Below are 22,561 nucleotides of genomic sequence, written 5' to 3' on the forward strand. Positions count from 1 at the left end.
GTCGCCCAGACCGGAGTGCAGCGGCCGCTCCCGGCCACCGCAGCCTCGGCCTGCCGGGCTCCGGCGATCCCTCCGCCTCAGCCTTCCGAGTAGCCGGAACTACAGGCGCGCGCTACCACGCCCGGCTGATTTTTGATTTGTTGTAGAGACGAGGTCTCGCCAAGTTGCCCGGGCGGGTCTCGAACCCCGGGGCTCAGGCAATCCACTCGCCTCGGCCTCCCCAGGCGCGGGATGACAGGCTGAGCCACCGAGCCCGGCTGGTCTGCTGTGATTTGAGGGGTGACCCGTGCTTCCCTATACCCTGCCTCCCCTGCCCACAAGTACCTCCTGCTTCCCCAGACGGTGAATTCCTGGGAGTCCTGCTAAAACCAGTGGTGCTAAAAACCAGTTCTTCGGAAGCCCCGGAGTGCCCCCAGGGTGGCTGATAAAATTATAGTCCCTCTGAACCCATGGACTCAAGCAAGGGCAACTGAAACTCTCAGGGGTCTCCGGTTTCCACCCGCCGTGTGGGGGGATTCCTTGTGTATTCGAGGAAACCCTTGGGGTTGATGTGCCACTCGGACGGGATGGGACGTGTGAGGCGCACGGGGCGGGGGGGGGCTGGTGGCAACAGTAATCAGAGAAAGGTGTGGCTGTCTCGATCTCCCCTTGAGGGACTTGCAGCTGCTAGATGGTGGTCACCCAACCGCCGGAGGGGAGAGCTCAGAGGAAGACAAGGTGTCTGGTCCCCCAGGCTGGACCGTCTCGGGCTTAGGGGCACCCTCTGTGTTGGCCCTCAGAGAAGCGGGGTGGGTGGGAGGACTCAGACCCCTCGGATGCATCCCGTTTTGCATTTCTCTGTCACAGACCACATTTATGTCTTTATGTTTGTTTGTTTGTTTATTTTTGAGTCAGTGTCTCACTCTGTCGCCCAGGCTGGAGCGCAGTGGCACGCTCCCGGCCCCCGCGGCCTCGACCTGCTGGGCTCAGGTGATCCTTCCGCCTCAGCCTTCCGAGTAGCTGGAAGCACAGGCACGCGCCACCATGCCCAGCTGGTTTTTTGATTTATTGTAGAGATGAGGTCTCGCCAAGTTGCCCAGACTGGTCTTGAACCCGTGAGCTCAGGCCATCCTCTCACCTCGGCCTCCCAAAGTGCAGGGATGACAGGCGTGAGCCACCGCGTCTGACCATATTTATTTTTTTGAGTCGGGGTCTTACTCCATCACGCCGGGTAGAACGCAGTGGCGTGACTATGACTCATCGCAGCCTTGACCTTCTGGGCTCAGGTGATCCTCCTGTCTCAGCTTCTCGAGGAACCGGGACTACAGGTGTGCAGCACACCTGACTAATTTTTTAAAATTTTCTTTAGAGATGAGGTCTCGCTATGTTGCGCAGGCTGGTCTCAAACTCTCAGGTTCAAGCCATCCTTCTGCCTCAACCTCCCAAAGTGTTAGGATTACAGGTGTGAACCACCATGTCTCGCCACAAATCATTTTTTTTTTCTTCCTAGCAGGAAAATGGGGCCTTCAGGCCCTCAAGCCCTAAACACCAAGCCAAGCCCTCCACCTGACAAGGGTACAGTGGCTAGTCTTTGGTGCTTGATGAAAGCCCCATCCTCAGGCCTGATGCTCTGAGCATCCTTGACGTTGGGCCAGCGGCTGGGAATTGGGTGAAGCTTGACTCCCATGCACCCATTCTCTGCAGTGCGGCTTCTCTTCATCTGTTGTGTTTTTTCCAGCCAAATCTTTGTTTTAAGCCCTGTGAGTCCTTGCTGTTTGTTCAGAGAAGGTGGCCAGACCCCATCTGGACAATCGTGCCTCCTGAAGCCTTCCCTGATTCCCCCATCCCCTCGGACTCCTCCTCCTCCCCACATCTGGAGCATGGGTCTCTGGTCTTCGCTGCTGGCCCTACTCAGCCCCATCCCACCCCCCGCAGAGGAGGCTGCGCCGCGCTCACTCTTTTGCCCCCGTTGGAGTCAAGGACACCTTGCACGTGCTTTCACTCCCCTCCGAAGACCATGGGACTTTGGAGCTGGGGGCCTTGAGGCCCTGGTGCGTCCACTTAGTGCGCACTCAGACGAGCTCTCTTCCTTCCCACCTCAGTCTCCTCCGTTTAAGCCTGAAGCAGCCACAGTGATAGCAAATGAATGAAAGGCTTCTTGTGAAAAGAAAGAAGGATTCAGGCCGGGGCCGGTGGCTCAGCCTGTCATCCCAGCACTTTGGGAGGCCGAGGTGAGGGGATGGCCTGAGCCCGCAGATTTGAGGCCAGCCTGGGCGACTGGGCGAGGCCTCGTCTCTACAATAAATCAGGCGTGGTAGCGCGCGCCTGTCGTTCCAGCTACTCGGAAGGCTGAGGCGGAAGGATCGCCGGAGCCCAGCGGGTCGAGGCTGCGGTGGCTGTGAGTGTGCCACTGCACTCCAGCCTGAGGGACGGGGTAAGACTCTGACTCAGAAAAAGAAGGACTCAGGGGAGGGTGTGTCCCGAGGTCACGCGTGCCACTGGCCTGTCGCCATCCTGATACTTCCGAGTCTCTGCAGGCTGGGGAACTGATGGGTCCAGATTTCTCCTGTGGCCTGACCTCCTTTTTTCTCGTTCCCCGCAGACTTTAAGTTCGCCATGTACCCGCCCTCGATGATCGCAACTGGCAGCGTGGGCGCGGCCATCTGCGGACTCCAGCAGGATGAAGAAGTGAGCTCGCTCACCTGCGATGCCCTGACGGAGCTGCTGGCCAAGATCACCAACACAGACGTGGTAGGTGGCCACCGTCTTCTTGCTGGAGACCCGATGTCTCTTCCCGGCACAGGGAAAGAGACCACTGGGTTGATGACGGCATGCCAGTTTGGTTTCTGTCTTCGAAGCTTGACCTCCAAGGTAGTACGGCATCCGGCAGGTAATGCTGCCTCTTAAGAATTTGAAAGCTTGTGTGTCACAAAATACAGGGAAGAGCCGGGCTCGGTGGCTCAGCCTGTAATCCCGCCCCTTTGGGAGGCTGAGGTGAGTGGATTGCCTGAGCCCGCGGGTTCGAGACCCGCCCGGGCAACTTGGCGAGACCTCATCTCCACAATAAACAAAATTGAGCTGGGCGTGGTAGCGCGCGCCTGTAATTCCAGCTACTCGGAAGGCTGAGGCGGAAGGATCGCCGGAGCCCGGCAGGTCGAGGCCGCGGTACCCGGGAGCGGCCACGGCACTCCAGTCTGAGCGACTGAGTGAGACTCCAACTCAAAAAAAAAAGAATTTGAAAGCTTGTGTCACAAAATACAGGGAAGAGCTCAGCAGGCAGACACAAGGGGGGCGGATAGGGGAGGGCTGTGTACCAGTTTTCGCCTGTGGCGTGGGCTTCCCCGTGGGTTGAGTTGCTGCCTCGTTTCTGTATTAGTACGTGTTATCGGGCTGCCCCTGCCCCACAGTTGCTGGGTCTGCTCACTTGCTAAGGCTGTAAGGCACAGAGAAGAGAGGAGTCGACCGCAGTGGTCGGGGCAGAGACACAAGAGGTCCCGCTACAAGGGTGGCGTCTGTCCGTAGAACCCCTCTCAGCTCAGCTCCTCCCAGGTCTGTCTTCCCTTTTGCTCAGTGTGCTAATGGATTTAAAAAGCACTTTTGAAAGTAACCCGCCACCTGGGTGCGGTGGCTCATGTCTGTAATCCCAACACTTTGGGAGGGAGGCCAAGGCAGGAGGATCACTTGTATCCAGGAGTTCGAGACCAGCCTGGGCAACATAGCAAGACTGTCCCTGATAAAATAAAATGAAAAAAGTAAAGTGCCACACAAATTCAAGAAAAGATTATCAGCTATGGATTTTGCCCGTTCCGTGTGCCCCGTGGATGGCCCAGAGGCGGTTACCTCTGGTTGCCAGAATTTGAGGCTCCTGAAAAGAGGTTTGAAGACAGTCCCAGGTCAAGTGAGACCCTCGATCCAACTGGTAGGAAACTGAAGTCCTGGGGGGTCTGAGCCAGGATGATTCCAAGAGGTCAGAGGGGCAATTGCCGCATCTTCCAGGGGCTGCCCAGGAGACTGGAATCACCAGCCTGGGGGAGGGAGCAGGCAGTGGCAGAGCTGGAACTAGAACCTCCCAGCTCTGGCTCCAGCCTGGGAATCTGACACTTCACCCTTGCTGCCCCTCCTGGGAGCCTTTGGGGCTGAAAAAGGCCTTTGGTTGAAACGTGGCTCACGCCTGTAGTCCCAGCACTTTGGGAGGCCGAGGCAAGAGGATTGCCTTAGGCCAAGAGTTCAAGACCAGCCTTGTCTCTACAGTAAATAAAAAAATTAGCCGGGTGTGATGATGCATGCCTGTAGTTCCAGCTACTTGGAAGGCTGAGGTGGAAGGATTGCCTGAGCCCAGCAGGTCGAGGCTGCAATGGCTGTGGGTGTGCCTCTGCACTCCAGCCCGGGCAACAGTGAAACTCCACTTCAAAAAAAAAAAAGGCAACTCAAGAGAGTGGTGGCTCTGAGATCGTCCCTCCAGTACCACATAGAGGCTCACAAATGTAGAGAACCTCATGGTGAGACCCTCTAGCGTTCCCCGGGGGATTCAGAAAGCCCTGCAGGAATTTACTGAGTTAAGGGGTCATGTGACATGCAACCCTGTGGTTAAGGCCTTCATGAAGTTTGCTGAGCAGAATGTTAAACCTCAGAGAGCCTGAGACTGCAGTTCACTGCTTTCTCACCTGCCACCTGTCAGAGAAGGGCCGGACAGTGCCAATCCGGGCTCCTCTTCTGATGTACTTTTAAAATGCTGACTCCAGCTGGGTGCAGTGATTCGTGCCTGTGATCCAAGCACTTTGGGAGGCTGAGGCAGAATGACTGCTTGAGCCCAGGAGTTCAAGACAAGCCTAAGCAACATAGTGAGACCTCATCTTTACAAAAAATAAAAAAATTAGCGGGTGATGGTGGTACACATCTGTTAATCCAAGTATTTTGGGCAGCCAAGGTGAGAGGATTACTTGAACCCAGGAATTGGAGACCAGCCTGAGCTATGTTTCGCTGTGTTAAGTGAAACCTCATCTCTACAAACACACACACACACACACACACACACACACACACACAAAATTAGGTTGGCATAGTGACTCACGCCTGTAATCCCAGTACTTCGGGAGTCTGACATTTGAGACCAGCCTGGGCAACATAGTGAGACCTTAACTCTACAAAAAATGAGCCAGAAGTGGTGATGCACACCTGTAGTCCCAGCTACTTGGGAGGTTAAGGCAGAAGGCTCGCCCAAGCCCAGGAACTTGAGGCTGCAGTAAACTGCGATCGTGCCACTGCATTCCAGCCTGGGCAATGGACCTCGACTCGGATAGATAGATAGATAGATGGATGTAGACAAAATGCTGGCTCTAAAACACACACTTTTTACACGAGGGCTTCAAAATACAGATTGAAAAGACCCTTGGAGCAAAACGTGAAGAATGCTTTTCTGTCCTCCAGAGAGAAATCGTGGCCCAAACTTAACACCTCTGGAAGGGGGAGGTTTCCTTTCTTTTTTGAACGTCTCTGTGAAGGCTGCCTTACAAATAGGGCTCCCCCGTAGTTGAAGACAGGCCCTTTCTCGAGTCCTGGAGACACAAAGTTCAGGGGAGTGTGACCCTCCAGACACTGTAACCTCTTTCAGATATCTGCAGACCTGTTCGGATGGGCTGACCACCCTATCTGGTCTCCAACCTCTTCCCACATTGCTTTGTCCCCCTGTGCTAGTTTCTCATGGACAGAATTAACTCCCGAAGGTTGCGACTAAGGCTCTCGGCTTTTCAGGGCTGCAAACCGGTTTGTCATCTTGCACTGAAGAAACGTGCGTCTGTTTCGGGTTTTTTTTTTTTTTTTTTTTGAGTTGGAGTCTCACTCTGTCGCCCAGACTGGAGTGCAGTGGCCGCTCCCGGCCACCGCAGCCTCGACCTGCTGGGCTCCGGCGATCCTTCCGCCTCAGCCTTCCAAGTTGCTGGAACTACAGGCGCGCGCTACCATGCCCGGCTAATTTTTGATTTATTGTAGAGATGAGGTCTCGCTGCCCAGGCAGGTCTCGAACCCGCGGGCTCAGGCAATCCACTCACCTCAGCCTCCCAAAGGCGCGGGATGACAAGCTGAGCCACCGAGCCCGGCTTCAGGTTCTCTGCAGCGAGTCCACTCAGGCCAGCTGTCAGACTGGGGTCTGTGGACACAGAGCTGTCCTGACGTGTCCTCCTGTAAGTCCCGGCTATTGAGTTGCTACCTCATTTCTACAAGGGGCGCCCACTGTTTTTCTTAATTGGGGATTCGTGGACATGCCTCATTCACACCAGTGGGCCCGGGGTAAACATTTTAATATTACAAATCAAGCTCAGGGGCTGGGTGCCGTGGCTCATGCCGGCAACCCCAGCACTTTGGGAGGTCAAGGCGGGAGGACTGCCTGAGCCCGGGAGTTCAAGACCAATAGGAATCGGAAAAGCTGAGAGTTTCCCCCGGAGCCCCTGAAATCCCGCACTAGCTCCCGCACCCCTTGTTTGTGATGCCTTCAGACTTAGCAGTGTTCTCTGTCCCTCTGGGTGAGAGGCCACGGATCGCCGGGGCCAGGCTGTTGAAGGACAGTCCCCTGGATGCGGGCGAGACGGCCAGACGCAGATAGCTTTGACAGGGGGCACCCACGCAGCTCCGAGAAAGCCGGCCTTTGTTGCGCCGTCTGGTTGCCAAAATAAACCGGAACGCTTCATTCAAAGAGAAAGCTGAGTGAGGAGCCTGACAGTTTTACAGGGAATAAAAGTCTCAGAGGGTGGCATAGTTTAAGTGCTTTTCCCTCCTAGTCCTGAGAGTTGCCGCTAACATCAGACCCCCGCCGGAGAGGCAGTTCTGGTCTCTGGGGAGAGAGACTTCTGCCGGGGCGTCCAGTGCCCAGGGCGTCCAGTGGCCAGGGCAGGCTGGGGGGGAGGGCGCCTGGGGCCCCCGTGACCCCTGCCCGCTTCCTCGGCCGCATCGGGGACCCCCTTCCGTCCCCTCTGTGCTCTGCTCGGGCCCCGGGCCAGCGTTTATCTCACTGCTTCCTTGTCTGTAGAACTTCTGGAATCAGACCCAGCTTTTCCTCTGCTCTTTATCCAGAGCCCCTGGCCGAGGGGTGGGAGTGAGTCTGAAGAGAGGGAGGGCGGGCGGGAAGGAGGAAGGGAGGCCCCACGGACAAAGGGCAGACAGACACACAGACACACGCAGGTTTCCTGTGTGTTCCCGACTCACAGGCCTCCCCCCTCGGCCCCGGGAAGCCGTGTCTCTCTTGAGCATGGATTCCAGGCCGGGATCTTCCGAGTCTGCCCTGACGTTCCCTACAGCGCGTCACTTCGTTTTCACATGGCACCGTCTCACAGATCCACTCACGAGAAGGTGGAGCTGAGGCTGACAGCCGCAGCAAGGTTGTGATGTTATTGGAAGGCATTTAACAGGACAGATACAGACAGTAGTCCTCTGGTTGTTTATATGTCCTTTTCCGTCTAGGTGACATCAGCTCTCTTTGTCACATTCTCAAGTATTGTCCCGGGGGCCAGGCATGGTGGCTCACGCCTGTCATCTCGGCACTCTGGGAGGCCGAGGCAGGAGGACTGCTTGAGCCTGGAAGTTCAAGAACAGTCTGAGCAACATAGCAAGGCCTTCCTGCTACAAGAAAATAAAAACAGGCCGGGCTCGGTGGCTCAGCCCGTCATCCCAGCACTTTGGGAGGCTGAGATGAGTGGATTGCCTGAGCCCGCAGGTTCGAGACCCGCCTGGGCAATTTGGCAAGACCTCATTTCTACAATCAATCACAAAAAAAAAATTAGCCGGGTATGGTAGTGCGTAATTCCAGCTACTCGGAAGGCTGAGGCGGAAGGATCGCCGGAGCCCAGCAGGTCGAGGCTGCAGTGGCCGCTCCCGGCCACTGCACTCCAGTCTGGGTGACAGAGTGAGACTCCAACTTAAAAAATAAAATAAAATAAAATAAAAAATAAATTAGCCAGGCGTAGTGGCCTGTGTCTGTAGTCCCGGTCCCAGCGGTTTGGGAGGCTTAGGCAGAAGAACCGCCTGAGCCCAGGAGGTTGAGGCTGTGATGAGGCCCTGGCTCCAAAAGAAAACAATATACGTATGAAAGGAGATAGCTGTATCTTCTCCCAGAAGAGTCCAGAAAATCCCTCCCTTAGGGGTATCTTGGCATTGTAGGATCCTGGCTGTCGGCGAGCTACTCAAAGGCGGTTGCCGCACAGGGTCGAAGCCTTCGTTCCACCCTGTGTGACTCGTGGTGTCCCTGGCACTGTGTCTTCCCCCTCGTTGGCCAGGAGGGCCGTACGCTCACGGCACGCCTCACCCCGAAGCCTCTTCTGTCTGTCGTGGGCTCCGTCTTCTTCCGTGCACGCTCCAGGGGCCTCCGGGCAGGAACCTTGTGAGTGTCGCTGGCAGCCGGGGGCAGGAGGCGGAGTCGAGTGGGGGGGCTGACGCCTCCCTCTCCCGCCTCATTCTTCTGTGGGCCTCATTTGGTATGCAAGGAAATAAGCCAAACAGCCTGCGAAGAAAGGAAGAATGAGATAGTTTCCTAAGTTGTCTCTGCCTGAGTTGGCCGCGGGTCTGGGGCTCATTCAGCGCTTTGTCCCCCTGTTGAGTGCAGTGCGTGTGTGGTGACAATGGAGTGATGCAGTTACACTGAGGGCTCATGGTAGGAGTTCCGTCAGCCCATTCATGGAGGCCGAGGAGGGTGCAGGGCGCGGAGCCCGAGCCAGCAAGCAGAGGAAGTCAGAGGCCCTTGGAAGGAGCCGGAGATCACAAACTCGGCTGTCAGGGCTCCGGGCCGCGGGGGCAGGGGTGGCCAGGGGGAAGGGGCCGGGGAGGGGGCCGGTCATCCTGGAAGCTGGAGGTCTGCCCAACCTCCAGCGCTGCGGAGTGCCACCTGTCCAGGCTGACAGACGAGCATTATGGCTTCGCTCTTAATCAGCTTAATTTGGGGCATCCGAGCACAAGGGCGGGTGCTTTCCGAGGCCTCCGGAGAGCTGAGGTCCTCGAGTCGCCGCACTTGGCTTGCACGTAGCCTCTCTGGACGGGAGGCGCTGTCGGGTTTTTTTTCCTCCCCCGCCACTTGGGCCGTGTCTCCCTTTCTTAGAGATGTCTTCACGTACGTCTGTATGTCTTTACCTCAAGCGTAGAAAAAGCAGAGGTATATGGGACAAAGGAGTTCTGAACTTGGAGGCTTGCCCTTTTTCAAGCCAGGCCGGGCCATTAACTCGATGTCACCAGGGGGTAAGCTACTTTGACACTCCAGGCTTCGGTCCTCAGCCGGGAAACCAGGGCCTTTGGTTCCCAGGTCTCTAAAGGCCCTTTTACCTCCAAGTTCTCCATGTCTGTGATGGTGTCATCCCAGCACCTTAGGAGGCCAAGACGAGAGGATTGCCCGAGCCCTGGGGTTCGAGACCCGCCTGGGCAACTGGGTGAGACCTTGTCTCTACACTAACTTCAAAAAAATGAGCCAGGCCTGATGGCGTGTGCCTGTAGTTCCAGCTATTTGGAAGGCGGAGGCGGAAGGACCGCTGGAACCCAGCAGGTCGAGGCTGCGGTGGCCGTGAGCGTGCTATGGCACTCCAGCCCGGGCGACAGAGTGAGACTCCGACTCGAACAAAAAAAGAAAGAAAATGTTCTACCTCCACTCTTTTCTGAGCTTGACCCTCTCCTTGGATATGGGGCAGGGGTCTTCCTTCCTCTAATGAAGAGTCTCCACCCCTGCCCCCACTCCCAGGTGTTCTCCTGCCCTCCTGCTTGGGGCTGTGTGGAGTGGGTGTGGCCACTGCAGGCGCCCACACTGCCACACATTCTCGTGTTCCTCCGCTTTCCCTCGGCTCACAGAACTCACGTGCCCCTGGGGAGTCCGAGAAGGGTTCCTGCCGTGTTCAAGGAGGGTGTTCATACACAGGGCATGAGCTCGGTCTCAGGGAAGGGGGAGGCAGAGTTCCCTCTCTGTCATTTGGGCTAGCGTTCCCTGCCACGTAGACAAGATAAGCCCTTGCCATAAGGCGCGTTTCATCTTGCTGAGCTGAGAAGGAGGGATTCACGGAGCTGAAAGTCAAGCTGATAATTGCCAAGTTGTGAGGAAACGGAGCCCGAAAGGGGGTCGGCAGAGACCCCGGAGAGGTTTACCATCCTGCTCTGAGTCCAGGAGAGAGCAGGGAAACGGGGCTCTGGGCCCTTCATTCCCGGGGGGAACTGCGTCATCATCCTTTTCTCTTCCGGACAGAGGGGTCAGCGATCGAGAGCTGGCGATCAAGAGTCAGTCGTGATTTGGCTTGAGATTAAAATGGAGCCGGGCGTGGTGGCTCACGCCTGTAATCCCAGCACTTTGGGAGGCCCAGGCGAGAGGATTGCTTGAGCTCAGGGGTTCGAGACCAGCCTGGGCAACTTGGCGAGACCTCGTCTCTATAATAAGTCAAAAAATTAGCTGGGTGTGGTGCCTGCTACTTGGAAGGCTGAGGCGGGAGGTCTGCCTGAGCCCAGCAGGTCGAGGCTGCAGTGGCCGTGAGCATGCCACTGTACTCCAGCCTGGGTGACAGTGAGACTACGACTCAAATAAATAAATAAATAAATAGCTGTAGGACTGAAGAAAAGAGAGTATGCATTTTGCAGGAAATCTAGGAAATCTCCCTCCATTTTGCTTAGGACAGCCCGTGCAGGCATTCTTGACAGGAACTTATGTCAACGTGACTTTTCACGCATGTGACCTCAAGTCTGTGGCTCTGAAGGTCCAGTGGAGATGACTGCTAAATGTGCCAGCCCTCCCGGTAGGGTTTTTTCAGAACTGTTCCCTTAAAGCCTTGGACTGCTGGAAGGGAAGGTTGGATAGTGGGGAAAGAAGGGATGTCAGTGACCCCAAAAGGAGGATACTTACTTAACCTAAAACTTTGCTTTCTGGAGGCTGGTCGCCCCAGCTGGAGGACAGTGTTGGGGTGGCCAGTGCACCCACGGCCGTGGAGGCCTGAGTTGGTCGTAGCATTGGGGTAGAAGACACCCCGACCCAGATCACCATGCCATGGGGGTCAAAACAGAACCTCTGAGGAAGGAGGGCCAGGTAGGATTGGCCCAGAAGCGCTAGCTTCCTTCTTGAGGACAAAGGTCTATAAAAACGCAGGCCACAGTATTCCCCCAAGGGCTGTGCTGGTCTCTTACTCAACTGAGAATCCTGCCATCTTCTTTACATAACAAAAGCTTGTAGGCCTTATGTTTTGGATTGGATTTGTCTTCCTCATCCATGGACAGGTATACAGCCAGAGGCAAGTATATAGCCACTGTATCCAGGGTATGGAGGTGTTCTGATTCATTCTCCTTGCCTCCTAGAAAAAAAAAATTTTTTTTGAGTCAGAGTTTCACTCTGTTGCCCAGGCTGGAGTGCAGCGAGTGGCGTGATCACTGCTCACCACAACCTTGACCTCCTGGGCTCAGGCCATCCTCCTGCTTCAGCCTCCTGAGTAGCTGGGACTACAGGCATGCGCCATCACGCCCAACTCATTTTTAAAAAATCTTTTTGTAGAGATGAAGTCTTGCTACTTTGGCCGAGCTGGTCGTCGTCTTCTTTTTTTGAGTAGGCGTCTCACTCCACCGCCCAGGCTGGAGTGCAGTGGCACGCTCACAGCCACCACCGCCTCCACCTGCTAGGATCAGGCGATCCTTCCGCCTCTGCCTTCCAAGTGGCTGGAACTACAGGCATGCACCAGCACACCCGGCTACTTTTTTTGATTTATTGTAGAGATGGGGTCTTGCCAAGTTGCCCAGGCTGGTCTCGAATCCCTAGACTGAGGCAATCCTCTCGCTCCGGCCTCCCAAAGTGCTGGGATGACAGGAGTGAGCCACCGCACTTAGCTCCAAACCGGTCTTGAACTCCTGGCCTCAAATAATCCTCCGACCTTGATCTTCCAAAGTGCTGGGATCATAGGCATGAACCACCGCACCAGACCAAAATAAAAACACATTTTAAACATGCCCTTCAACAGCTCCTTTAGTCCCTGTACAGTGGAAGAGCATCACACATTAACTTCCTGGATTCCACTAATTATTGCCTGCAAAATAAATAAATACAGAAATAAGAACATAATAGGAAAATCAATTTAAGTTCCGAGGTCCCTCATTCTACCAAGTGAGGGTGCGCAGGGATTGAGGAGGATGGACAGGAGGTGAGATGCAAAGCTGCCGTCTGGGGTCTCAGGTGAGCCCCTCATCACGCCACAGTGATTCCAGCATTTCAAGATGGGTGTCAGCTGGGCTTGGTGGCTCAGCTGGTCATCCCAGCACTTTGGGAAGCCGAGGCGAGCGGATTGCCTGAGCCTGCGGGTGCGAGACCCACCCAGGCAACTTGGCGAGACGCCAAGAAATAAATCAAAAACTAGCCTGGCGTGGTAGCGCGGGCCTGTGGTTCCAGCTTCTTGGAAGGCAGAGGCGGAAGGATCGCTGGAGCCCGGCAGGTCGAGGCTGGGGTGGCCGGGAGCGTGACACTACACTCCAGTCTGGGCGACGGAGTGAGACTCCAACTCAAAAAAACAAAAAATAATAAAAATAAAAAATAAAGATGGGTGTCACCCTTATAGCATCATGAACAAGCCCATTCCCTCCCATGGTGTCCACCCAAAGAACTGTGTGTTCCGGTCTGTCCCAGCCTTAGAAGAAAGGCTTTGATGGCACGAGGACTGTTAGGCAGGAATTTTGACTGCAGTCACTTCTGCCTGATATGATAACCCCCACACTTGTTTCCATTCTGTATTTTTTTTTTTTTGAGTTGAAGTCTTACTCTGTCACCCAGTCTGGAATGCAGTGGCATGCTCACGGCCACCACAGCCTCAACCAACTGGGCGCAGGCGATCCTCCTCCTCTGCCCTCCAAGCAGTTGGAATCACAGGCATGCGCCACCATGCCCGGCTAATTTTGTTTTTATTGTAGAGACGAGGTCTCGCCAAGTTGCCCAGGCGGGTCTCAAACCCCTGGGCTCAGGCAATCCTCTCACCTCGGCCTCCCAAAGTGCTGGGATGACAGGCGTGAGCCACCGCGCCCAGCTTCATTCTGTATTTAAGAGTCATTTCTTTAATTCTAAGGCTCTAGGGTTCTTAAGCATTGTCCATTGAAATGCAGGTGCTTCTGGAAACGTTATGCTGTTAGCCTTTTCCACCTAGCGAGGGGCGACCTGAGCACTGCACTGCCGGGTGGGCCTTAAAGAAATAAAGAGCCAAGCCGGGCTCGGTGGCTCAGCCTGTAATCGCGTGCCTTTGGGAGGCTGAGGTGAGTGGATTGCCTGAGCCCGCGGGTTCAAGACCCGCCTGGGCAGCGAGAACTCATCTCTATAATAAAAAAATCAGCCGGGTGTGGTAGCGCATGCTTGTAGTTCCGGCTACTCGGAAGGCTGAGGCGGAAGGATCGCCGGAGCCCAGCAGGTCGAGGCTGTGGTGGCCGGGAGCGGCCACTGCACTCCGGTCTGGGCGACAGAGTGAGACGCCGACTCAAAAGAAAAAAGAAATAAAGAGCTGAGCCGGGAGATGGGCAAGATTCATGAGATTGCCAGTCACTAGTTAAGGGGGTTAGACAGGCTTAAGGGGTGTGGCTGGGAGATGCCACAGAAAAGTTTGAGAGACGTTAGCAGGTCCCTGGTGGCTGGTGTCCGACTCTAGCTCAGCTCTGTTCAGGGTAGCATGGAGATCTCTGCTGCAGGGTCTGACCTATCTTGTCCAGCACCTTCCCAGATGCCAGATCCACAGCGGACTCCTCATCAGGTTGGGTGCATGCTACTCCATACCTCACTGCAAAGAAATCTAAAGAACTCTTTCAGACTCTAGAACTGATTTATTGTTATACATTGTTAATAATTATCATTTATTGAGCTGCCACTTAGAATGCAGCTATTATCTCAATTGTTGTTTGAGCTTTTAAAAAAAAATTTTTTTTCATTTATTTGTTTCTTTGAATCGGAGTCTCTCTCACTCTGTCACCCAGGCTGGAGTTCCGTGGTGCCACCATGACTCACCACAGGCTTGACCTCCTGAGTTCAGGCGATCCTCCCACCTCAGCCTCCTGAGTAGCTGGGACTACAGGCATGGGCCACCATGCTCAGCTAACTTTTTTCTTTTTTCTTTTTTGTAGAGACGAGGTCCTGCTATGTGTCCTAGGCTGGTCTTGAACTCCTGGGCCCAAGCAATTCTCCTGCCTCGGCCTCCCAAAGTGCTTGGATTACAGTTGTGATCCACTGTGCCCAGCCTAAACTTTTTGTTCTCTTTACAGATGAGATCAGAAACTGACATCAGAAAAGTGAGATAACTTGGTGGCTCTCTGCAGATACGGTGGGTGGGCAGCAAACCCCACCCTCCTTCTTTTCATTATTTATATTTTCCAGCTGATATTTCATCTCTGCCTCCAACACTCAATCTGCTGTTGTTCCTAATCTTTTTTTTTGAGTCGGAGTATCAGTGTCGCCCAGACAGGAGTGCCGTGGCACGCTCATGACCACCGCAGCCACGACCGGCTGGGCTCAGGAGATTCTTCTGCTTCAGCCTTCCAAGTAGCTGGAACTACAGGCACGCGTCACCATGCCTGGCTAATTTTTTTGATTTATTGTAGAGACGAGATCTCACCACGTTGCCCGGGCTAATCTCAAACCCCTGGGCTCAGGCAGTCTTCTCGCCTCCACCTCCCAAAGTACTGGGGTTCCAGGCGTGAGCCACCGCACCCAGCTAGTTCCTAATCTTAATTTTCATCACAGGCTGTAGCTTGAGATGTGAGAGAGATGAGTGATTAAAAAAGGAAAATTTAGGGGTGTGGAAACTTTGTTTCTTAGTAGTTCATTGCAGCTTTCTTTTTGGATCTTTGAGAAATATAATGCTTTTGTGCTTGGCCAAGTCGTAATCTCTAAGTGGTGAAAACCTCACAGGAAAACGAACTTACAAGAAGTGTCTATTGAACTATGGAAAGATACAGGGAGATTCCATTTAACATTTTCCTTATGTATTATATACTTCAGAGAGGGCAGAAAGGCCGGCACAGGAGAGATGCTGGAAAGGCCTTCTTAGACATGCGTCGGCCCACACTCACTGACCAGCATGAGCCACAGTCCTGCCTAGTGACACCCATGACTTGCCCTTGCGTTCTGTGTCACCCACTGAGAGAAGCTTCTGCCTGGGCCAGACACACTCCGAATTTCTCCGACCAGGTCTAGACTGATGTTGAAGTAATACTGCACAGCCTCGCTCATTCCCAAATTGGACAGCTCCAACATCCAGTATCCTGTAAACATCCTACATTGTGTTTTTATAGTGTTGAGGAAATGGTAAATAAGCAGAAAACCAGGGGCTTTTTGCTTTTAAGTGCTTACACAGCTGGTGTGAGGGTCAGCACAATTCAGTCCATTGTCTTCCTTCTTATCTAGTCCTCAGGGACTCTGTTTGCTAATAGCATGGCACCTCTGGTGGCCTTCCCCTCTTCTCTGCCACCTCTCAGCTTCCCCAGGCAAAGAGCATCTCGTCCACCCTCCGATTGCCAAACCTGCACACGCTTAGGGGAACCATCCTAAGCCAGCGGCGCTTTCTCAGATTGTGAATTCCCGGGGCTCCGCTAAAACGAGCTTAGTCTGGGGTGGAGCGAGACTCTGCGTTTCCAACAAGCTCCTAAGGGATGCTGATGCTGCTGGACCCCCTCTGTTGAACACCTCTCCTGTCCTTCACACTTATTTCCACTGGAAAACCATGCAAGCCGAACGCTGTATGTTTTCTTCATAAAATGCCCCGGGGCCTGCTCATCTCACTAACGGCTCTCCTCTGGCTCCTTTCCCTAGGATTGTCTCAAAGCCTGCCAGGAGCAGATCGAGGCTGTGCTCTTGAACAGCCTTCAGCAGTACCATCAGGACCAGCGCGATGGGTCCAAGTCAGAGGATGAACTGGACCAAGCCAGCACCCCTACAGACGTGCGGGACATCGACCTGTGAGGATGCCAGTCGGGCCGCAAGAGAGAGGCGCGTGCGTCCTCTCCTCTCTCCTTCTCTCTGGTTATATTTTGTTCTTTGTGTTTTAGGATGAAACTTAAAAAAAAAAAAAAAAATCCTGCCCCCACCTAGATCATATTTAAAGATCTTTTAGAAGTGAGAGAAAAAGGTCCTATAAAAATTGAATAATTAAAAGCATCTGGTGCCTATTCAAAGTACAACATAAGGGAATCCCTTGTATATGCGAACAGTTACTGTTTGATTATGTAAAAGTAATAGTAAAATGCTTACAGGAAAACCTGCAGAGTAGCTAGAGAATATGTATGCCTGCAATATGGGAACAAATTAGAGGAGACTTTTTTTTTTTCATGTTATGAGCTAGCACATACACCCTCTTCTAGTATAATTTCAAGGAACTGTGTACGCCATGTATGGCATGATTAGATTGCAAAGCAATGAACTCAAGAAGGAATTAGAAATAAGAAGGACGCGATGGGGAGGAAGTACAAAACAATCTCTCAACATAATCGGACCATTTTGGATGCAGAAGCACCTTGCTCCCAGCCGCCTGTTACTAAGTAGGGAGTGTGGTTGGACCTCTACATGACGTCCTCTTGCTGCCTACAGTAGCTGCTACCTTCAAAAGATGTTTTATTTTGTCAGTTGGACGCAGGTGATTGGCTCCTGGGTTTCATGTTCTGTGACACCCTGCTTCTTCTTCCAAACGCGGTTCATTGCAGACACCACCATGTTGTTATCTAATGGGGAAATTTAGCAGCTACAGCCCATAACCCAAACTTGTATGAAACGGAAGCTGATGGAGACCAAGGGTGGGATCCGGAATGGAATCTTTTCTCCTAGTGTGTGAAGCAGGGCAATGTGACCTTGGCATCCCTTATTAGAAAAAAAACGAATTTCTGGTGCTGATTGGCATGTTTGGTCCACAGTTTAGCATTGCTATAAACCATTCCATTCGAAAAGCACTTTGAAAAATTGTTCCTGGGGGATGATGGGATGGTTTATGCAAATCATGCTGAATACCCCTCCCCTCTCCTCCTTTGCCCCCTCCCTTCCTGCCCTCAGTCTGGGTTACTCTTCACTCCTGGTATCTGACATTCTCTGGTACATAGATCTGGTAACCCTCCCAGGACTTGTGAGACACCCCTTTCCGCTGACATTCCCACCACAACATTCCTCGGAAAAGCCTAAAAACAGTTACCATTTTGATGGCACAGAAGGATCTTAATTCCCAACTATATACTTCTCCTTTGGATGTGGGAAGGAAAGTTACTGCTGGTGCAAAGACAGATGGCTGAACAACAGGGTGTGGCATTTTGTTCCCTTTTCCTTTTTTTTTTTTTTTGTTAATTTTATAGCAAAGTTGTATTCAGCGTACTTGAATTTTTTTTTTTTTTCTCCTCTCCACTTCTTAGAGGCATTCAGTTAGCAAAGAGGTTGGAGCAACAACTTTTTTTTTTTTTTTTTGCACAATTATAATTGACAGGTAATGAAGCTATTTGTTAAAATATTTGCCTTTTTTAAGTAAAAAAGAAATTCAGAACAGGGCTACTTTGAAGAATTACTTTATACGCAGACTCTGCCTTGTTTCATAGTATGAGGGTTGAAGATGGAGAAAAATCTAAGGGTCTCTTATTTTTCATTTTATTTTGTTCAGTTTTTAATTTTTTTTTTTGCGCTGCTAAGAAGCTAAGATCGTTCATCCTTATTCACATTAACAGTACCTAGCTGTAATGTTTCACGGAGTGTGCTGCTATTTTATAAACATTTTTATAATATATTATTTTACTGCTTAAATTCCAAGTCCTGAAGTAGATGGTTGAGATATGAGTTCTTCGTACTGGAAAAGCCCTTTTTATAGTTTGTTTTCTTCTGGTAGCATATTCATGGTTGTATTTTTGGGGTTTTTTTTTTTTTTTTTCTCTGATTACATTCTTCAAAGACAGAGTATTCTTTACCTCAGGTTTACTGGACAAAAATCAATAACTACAAAAGGCAATGATTCACACTTTTGTTTTCAATAATACCTCACAACCGTACAGTTTCTGCGTGGGAGCCCTTTAGTGGAAAGGGTCAGAGAAGATGAGGCGAGGTGGTGGTTGGTGGGAGAGGCGCTGCGCTCCCTGTGAGGCGGAAGGCAGGGTGGGCTCACACCCAGGGACCCCTCTCCAGTCATGAAGGCCATCGGGCTCCCATTTTGACCCCGGGATCCTCCTCGTGATGGAAAGGATGAATCGAACTAAGGGACCCTCCCTCCCCTGCAAGGCAGACATTCAGCACAGACACATCACGCAGTGGACTAGGACGTCACAGTTTGCACTTAGGTACCAGGTGTCTGGAAACAGACGACACAGAGTTCCAGCAGGCTGTTGGGAGAGCCTCATCTTGCAGCTTTTTCAACAACAGGGCCCTGCATCCTCACAGGGCCCTTCCATCTTGAAACTTTCCCTGCTGGGCCGTCCCCTTCCCTGGCATGAACCTCCCCCGGTGTAGGACCGCGCCCGAAGCTTTCCTCGGCCTGCCTGCGTCTGCTGGTAGACGAGTCTGCAGCATGCAGAGTTTGTGGTGCTTCCTTGTGCCCCCCAGCCCCCGTCTCGGCCTCTGCGGCAAGCACTCTGCCAGCCAGGTCCTCTGCTAAGCGGTACTAAATCACATTGAATTGGTGCATGAAGAAAAATAGGTCAGATAAGTCTGGGATGACGGTTGAAGGGAGGTGGAGGGGTGGAGAGGCTGCTTCTCTACAGAGACGAAGTTTCGGATGCGTCCGTCTCTTGGGAAGCGTGTTTCGAAGGGTTCAGGACTTGGCGAGTAAGCATGGCCCTAAAATTCTAGGGGATTTCTGGTGGGACAGCAGGTGGTGGATTCCGAAGATTTAGGGAGGAGAATGGAGCAGCCGGCGAGTTAGTCAGTCAGTGTTTTGTCGAGAGCCCAGTGGGCACAGCACGCTCTCCCGGGCCCCAGGGAGTCCCACGGAATGGGGAGAGCCCGATCCCTGGGGATCTTGGGAACCTTGGAGCCTAAAGAGAGAATTCATTGGAGTCTGAATGAGGTGCAGATGCATTTAACAGTGACCGGCCGACCCTTGAGTTTTAGCAGAAGCAGCCAATGAAAGAACCTGACTAACACGGAAGGGCACAGACCCACCCGACTCTCCCTACAGGCTCTTTCTGCAGCCCCTGCTGCCACCGGGTGCTCCTAGCTTTTTCTCTTTCCCATCCTTGGGGCCTCCCGGGATGGTGGGTGCAGGGCTGCGGAGGGGAGGCCACGAGATGGTTTGGCTTTTCTGCCGGCTCCCTGTTTCAACAGAAGAAGGGATCCGCGTTTGTCCAAGTGACTGACGCCCTCCCCTTCAATCTTGGTCTCCCTGGTAGGAGCTTTTGCTCTAGAGGGGTTCATTTCTCCCCGTGGATTTGAACTTGCTCTTGCGCGCTTTCTCTCTCTCTCTCTCTCTCTCTCTCTCTCTCTCTCTCTCTCTCTGTTTCTCCTACCTCTGGACCGATTCTGGCCTTTTTCTACCTTGTTGTTTTTCCATCTCTTCTTTACTCTCCATCTCCGAGAAAATATCTCTTTCATCTTTCAGCCTCTTCTTTACTTTCTCTTGCTTGTTTTTTTCTCCATCGGCAGGGGCTACGCTGTTCCCCCAGCCTGCCAAATTTTGATCCTTCCCCTTTTTTTGGCCGAACCCTAAGGGGAAGAAATCCTAGTATGCCAAAAATCTATGCTAAGCATAATTAAGTTCCATGCGGGTTCATCACGGCCAGAAAGCCTGCGGGAGGAAGCGAGGGCAGGTCTCTCATCAGCACGCCTCACGTGTGCCGAGGACGTGAGCTCCTGGGAGAAGGGGCTGCTCTTCCGGGGGGCTTTCTTTCCAACTGCCCGGGGACCCTACCGAAGAGCACGTCGTGTCTGATCGCCGGGCTCCCCTCGGTCTTTGTGCTGTCCACCGGAGGTGCTTAAGCGACAAAGCCAGAGGAGAAGACAGCCCCGAGAGCATCACACCGCATCCCTTTGCTCGCGGGATGGGGCGGCGCCTCCCAGGGAGCCGCTGGGCCCCTGCGGTCTGGTACCTTTGGGCCTCTCCTCCTGGGCCCCGGGAGCGCTGGGACTGAAAGGCTGAGACTTGGGCAGGATTGGGCGACTTTCTCAAAGAGGGCAGGGGAATTTTCTCTCCGGGAGCCGCAGGGGACAGGGCTGGGAGAAGAAATAGACTTGCACCTTATGTCATGTAAATAACTGATTTTCTAGTTCAAGATGATAATATTGGTAGTGTGGGAATTGAAGGCAGGAACGGGGAGGACGTCCGAGTAAGCCAGTTGGCTTGTACGCCAAAAGGATTCCTCTTTGTTTATCTTTGAGACAGTCCGACCTTGAGAATAGCTTTAAAAGGGAAATCAATGCTGAGATGATAAAGTCCCCTTAAGCCAACAAACCCTCTGTAGCTATAGAGCGAGTGCAGGCTTCTATTGGTGTGGACTCAGAGCGGTTTTCATGAGCTGTTCGTGCAGCCGTCTATGTGTACAAAATAGGGTAAGAAGATTCAAGAGGATGTGTTTTACTTCCTCGTGCCACATGGCTTTTGATGACTCTGGGTTTCAAAACAACCCAGAATAGTCATTTCGATCAGAATGATAATGACATTTGTGTGTCTCTGCTTTTAAAGTTGGCTGGGCTGTCAGACCCTATTCCTGGCTCAGGTTTCGAGAAGCCATCAGCAAATGCATACATGCACGCCGTGGCTGTGGCCTTCCTTTATTTTATTTTATTTTATTTTTTGCCTGCAGCCTACTTTGGGGGAAAAAAAGTGCCTTACTGACTGTAGCCATTACAGTATCCAATGTCTTTTGACAGGTGCCTGTCCTTGAAAACCAACGTTTCTATTTTTATTTTTAATTGGTTTTAGTTCTTACTGCTGGCCAGCTCCTATCCCCAGCAAATCACCAGGCCATTGGATTTTTCCCATTGTGTTCATTACCCTTGTACCATGTACCTCAGCTCTCTCTCAGTTATAGTTTCTCATCTTGGATTTTTTCTTTCTTTTTTCTTTCTCTTTTTTTCCTTGTTTTTTTTTTTTTTTCGCTTTAAAACAAGTGTGATGCCATATCGAGTCAATGTTATTCTCTCACAATGTACTCTATAAGAGGTGTGGGTGTTTATTTGGTCGAGATACTAGAAAGTGCTAAAAGTAGCATGATCAGTGTAAACAAAAAGGTTTTTAGGAAGTATGGCAAAAATGTTGTATTGGCTATGTTGGTGACATGATATAGTCAGCCGCCTGTTAAGAGGTCTTATCTGTTCAGTGTTAAGTGATTTTTAAAAATAATAACCTGTTCTTCTGACTAGTTTAAAGATGGATTTGAAAATGGTTTTGGATGCAATTAGGTTATGCTATTTGGACAATAAACTCACCTTGACCTAAATTCTCTGGCCATTTTTGACTTATTTATCGCCTAACAGTCCTCAGAATGGAATACACCTGTTTCATGTCAGAACTCTGTTGGTGACAGTTGGCCGTGGCATAGAATACACATCCCAATCGGGAGCAGAATCTACCTGTGCCTTTGTACTATGGCGATACGAGTCATGGTTGACAGGTTTGGGTGGGGGCGAGGGGGCGCCCATGCACACAGAGTGTAAGCTAGAAGCCTCAGTCCACCTTCAGAAGGTAAGTCAGTGGCACTGCGACGGCCTCAGAGCATAAGCCCTGGTTATTGCCGGCTCTAGGCTATGAGTGAGCCTCACCTTGCATGGAAGATACCAGAAGCACACAGTGCCATCTCTAGATTCGGGGGCATCTTTGGGGGAACCCCACCCCCTGCCCCTGAAGCTTTCCTGGTTCTTGCTGCTGCTTTTAGTCACTCCCATCTAATGTTGACCCTCCCGGCATCCCTCATCTGAGCCCGAGTCACAACTGCCCTTGGTGGGTCCCAGAGAAGGAGAGCCCGGGGAGGGATAGGACAGTGACTGTGACACAAATTGCCAGGCCCTGGGCCCAGCTGCTCTTGGATCTTGGCACCTCAGACCAGCTCCTTACCAGGGGTGATGGGTATGCAGATGGCGATGACCCTGTTCCTCCTCTCCCTCCCCTTCCCTCCCCTCCCCTTCTTTTTTGGAGTTGGAGTCTCACTCTGTCACCCAGGCTGGAGTGTAGTGGTATAATCACATCTCACTGTAGCCTCGACCTCCTGGGCCCAGACGATTCTTCTACTTCAGCCTCCCGAGTAGCTGGCACCACCATGCCTGGCTGATTTTGTATTTCGTATTTTTATTTTTATAGAGATAGGGTCTCACTTTGTTGCCCAAGCTGGTCTCGAACTCCTGGGCCCAAGCAATCCTCCCACCTTCTCCTCCCAGAGTGCTGGGATTACACGCATGAGCCACCGCGCTAGGCCCCAAGTAGCCATTTTGGTGTCAATATAAAACTTCATTTTCCCCTTAATTCCCTGTCTATTACAAAGTCGTTGAAGGCGTTTTTTGTTTTAACCCCAGCGTGAGTTGGAAGCAATAAGGTTAAAGCTGGTCGTTGGGGAAGTCCAGATTAAGATATTCCCTGTTGATCCCGAGTAGCTCCACTGAATAAGACCTTTAAATTTGCAAGGACTCGGCTGGGCTCGGTGGCTCAGCCTGTAATCCCAGCACTTTGGGAGGCCGAGG

General features: G+C 52.3%; 1 protein-coding gene across 1 annotated transcript in view; it reads left to right on the top strand.

The window, feature by feature from the left end:
- CCND2 (cyclin D2) overlaps positions 1-17,442 on the top strand; it is a gene marked incomplete at its 5' end in the record, with an annotated part of 32,645 nt that extends 15,203 nt beyond the window's left edge. The window contains 2 exons of the mRNA XM_021707856.1: positions 2,582-2,730; positions 15,746-17,442. Of these exons, the coding sequence (XP_021563531.1) occupies positions 2,582-2,730; positions 15,746-15,895 (299 nt within the window). The remainder of the gene's footprint in view (positions 1-2,581; positions 2,731-15,745) is intronic.
- Between the last annotated feature and the right edge of the window lie 5,119 nt (positions 17,443-22,561).

Source organism: Carlito syrichta, unplaced genomic scaffold (assembly GCF_000164805.1).
Source record: "Carlito syrichta isolate Samal-C Ts95f unplaced genomic scaffold, Tarsius_syrichta-2.0.1 Scaffold126530, whole genome shotgun sequence".
NCBI classification, from domain to species: Eukaryota; Metazoa; Chordata; class Mammalia; order Primates; family Tarsiidae; genus Carlito; species Carlito syrichta.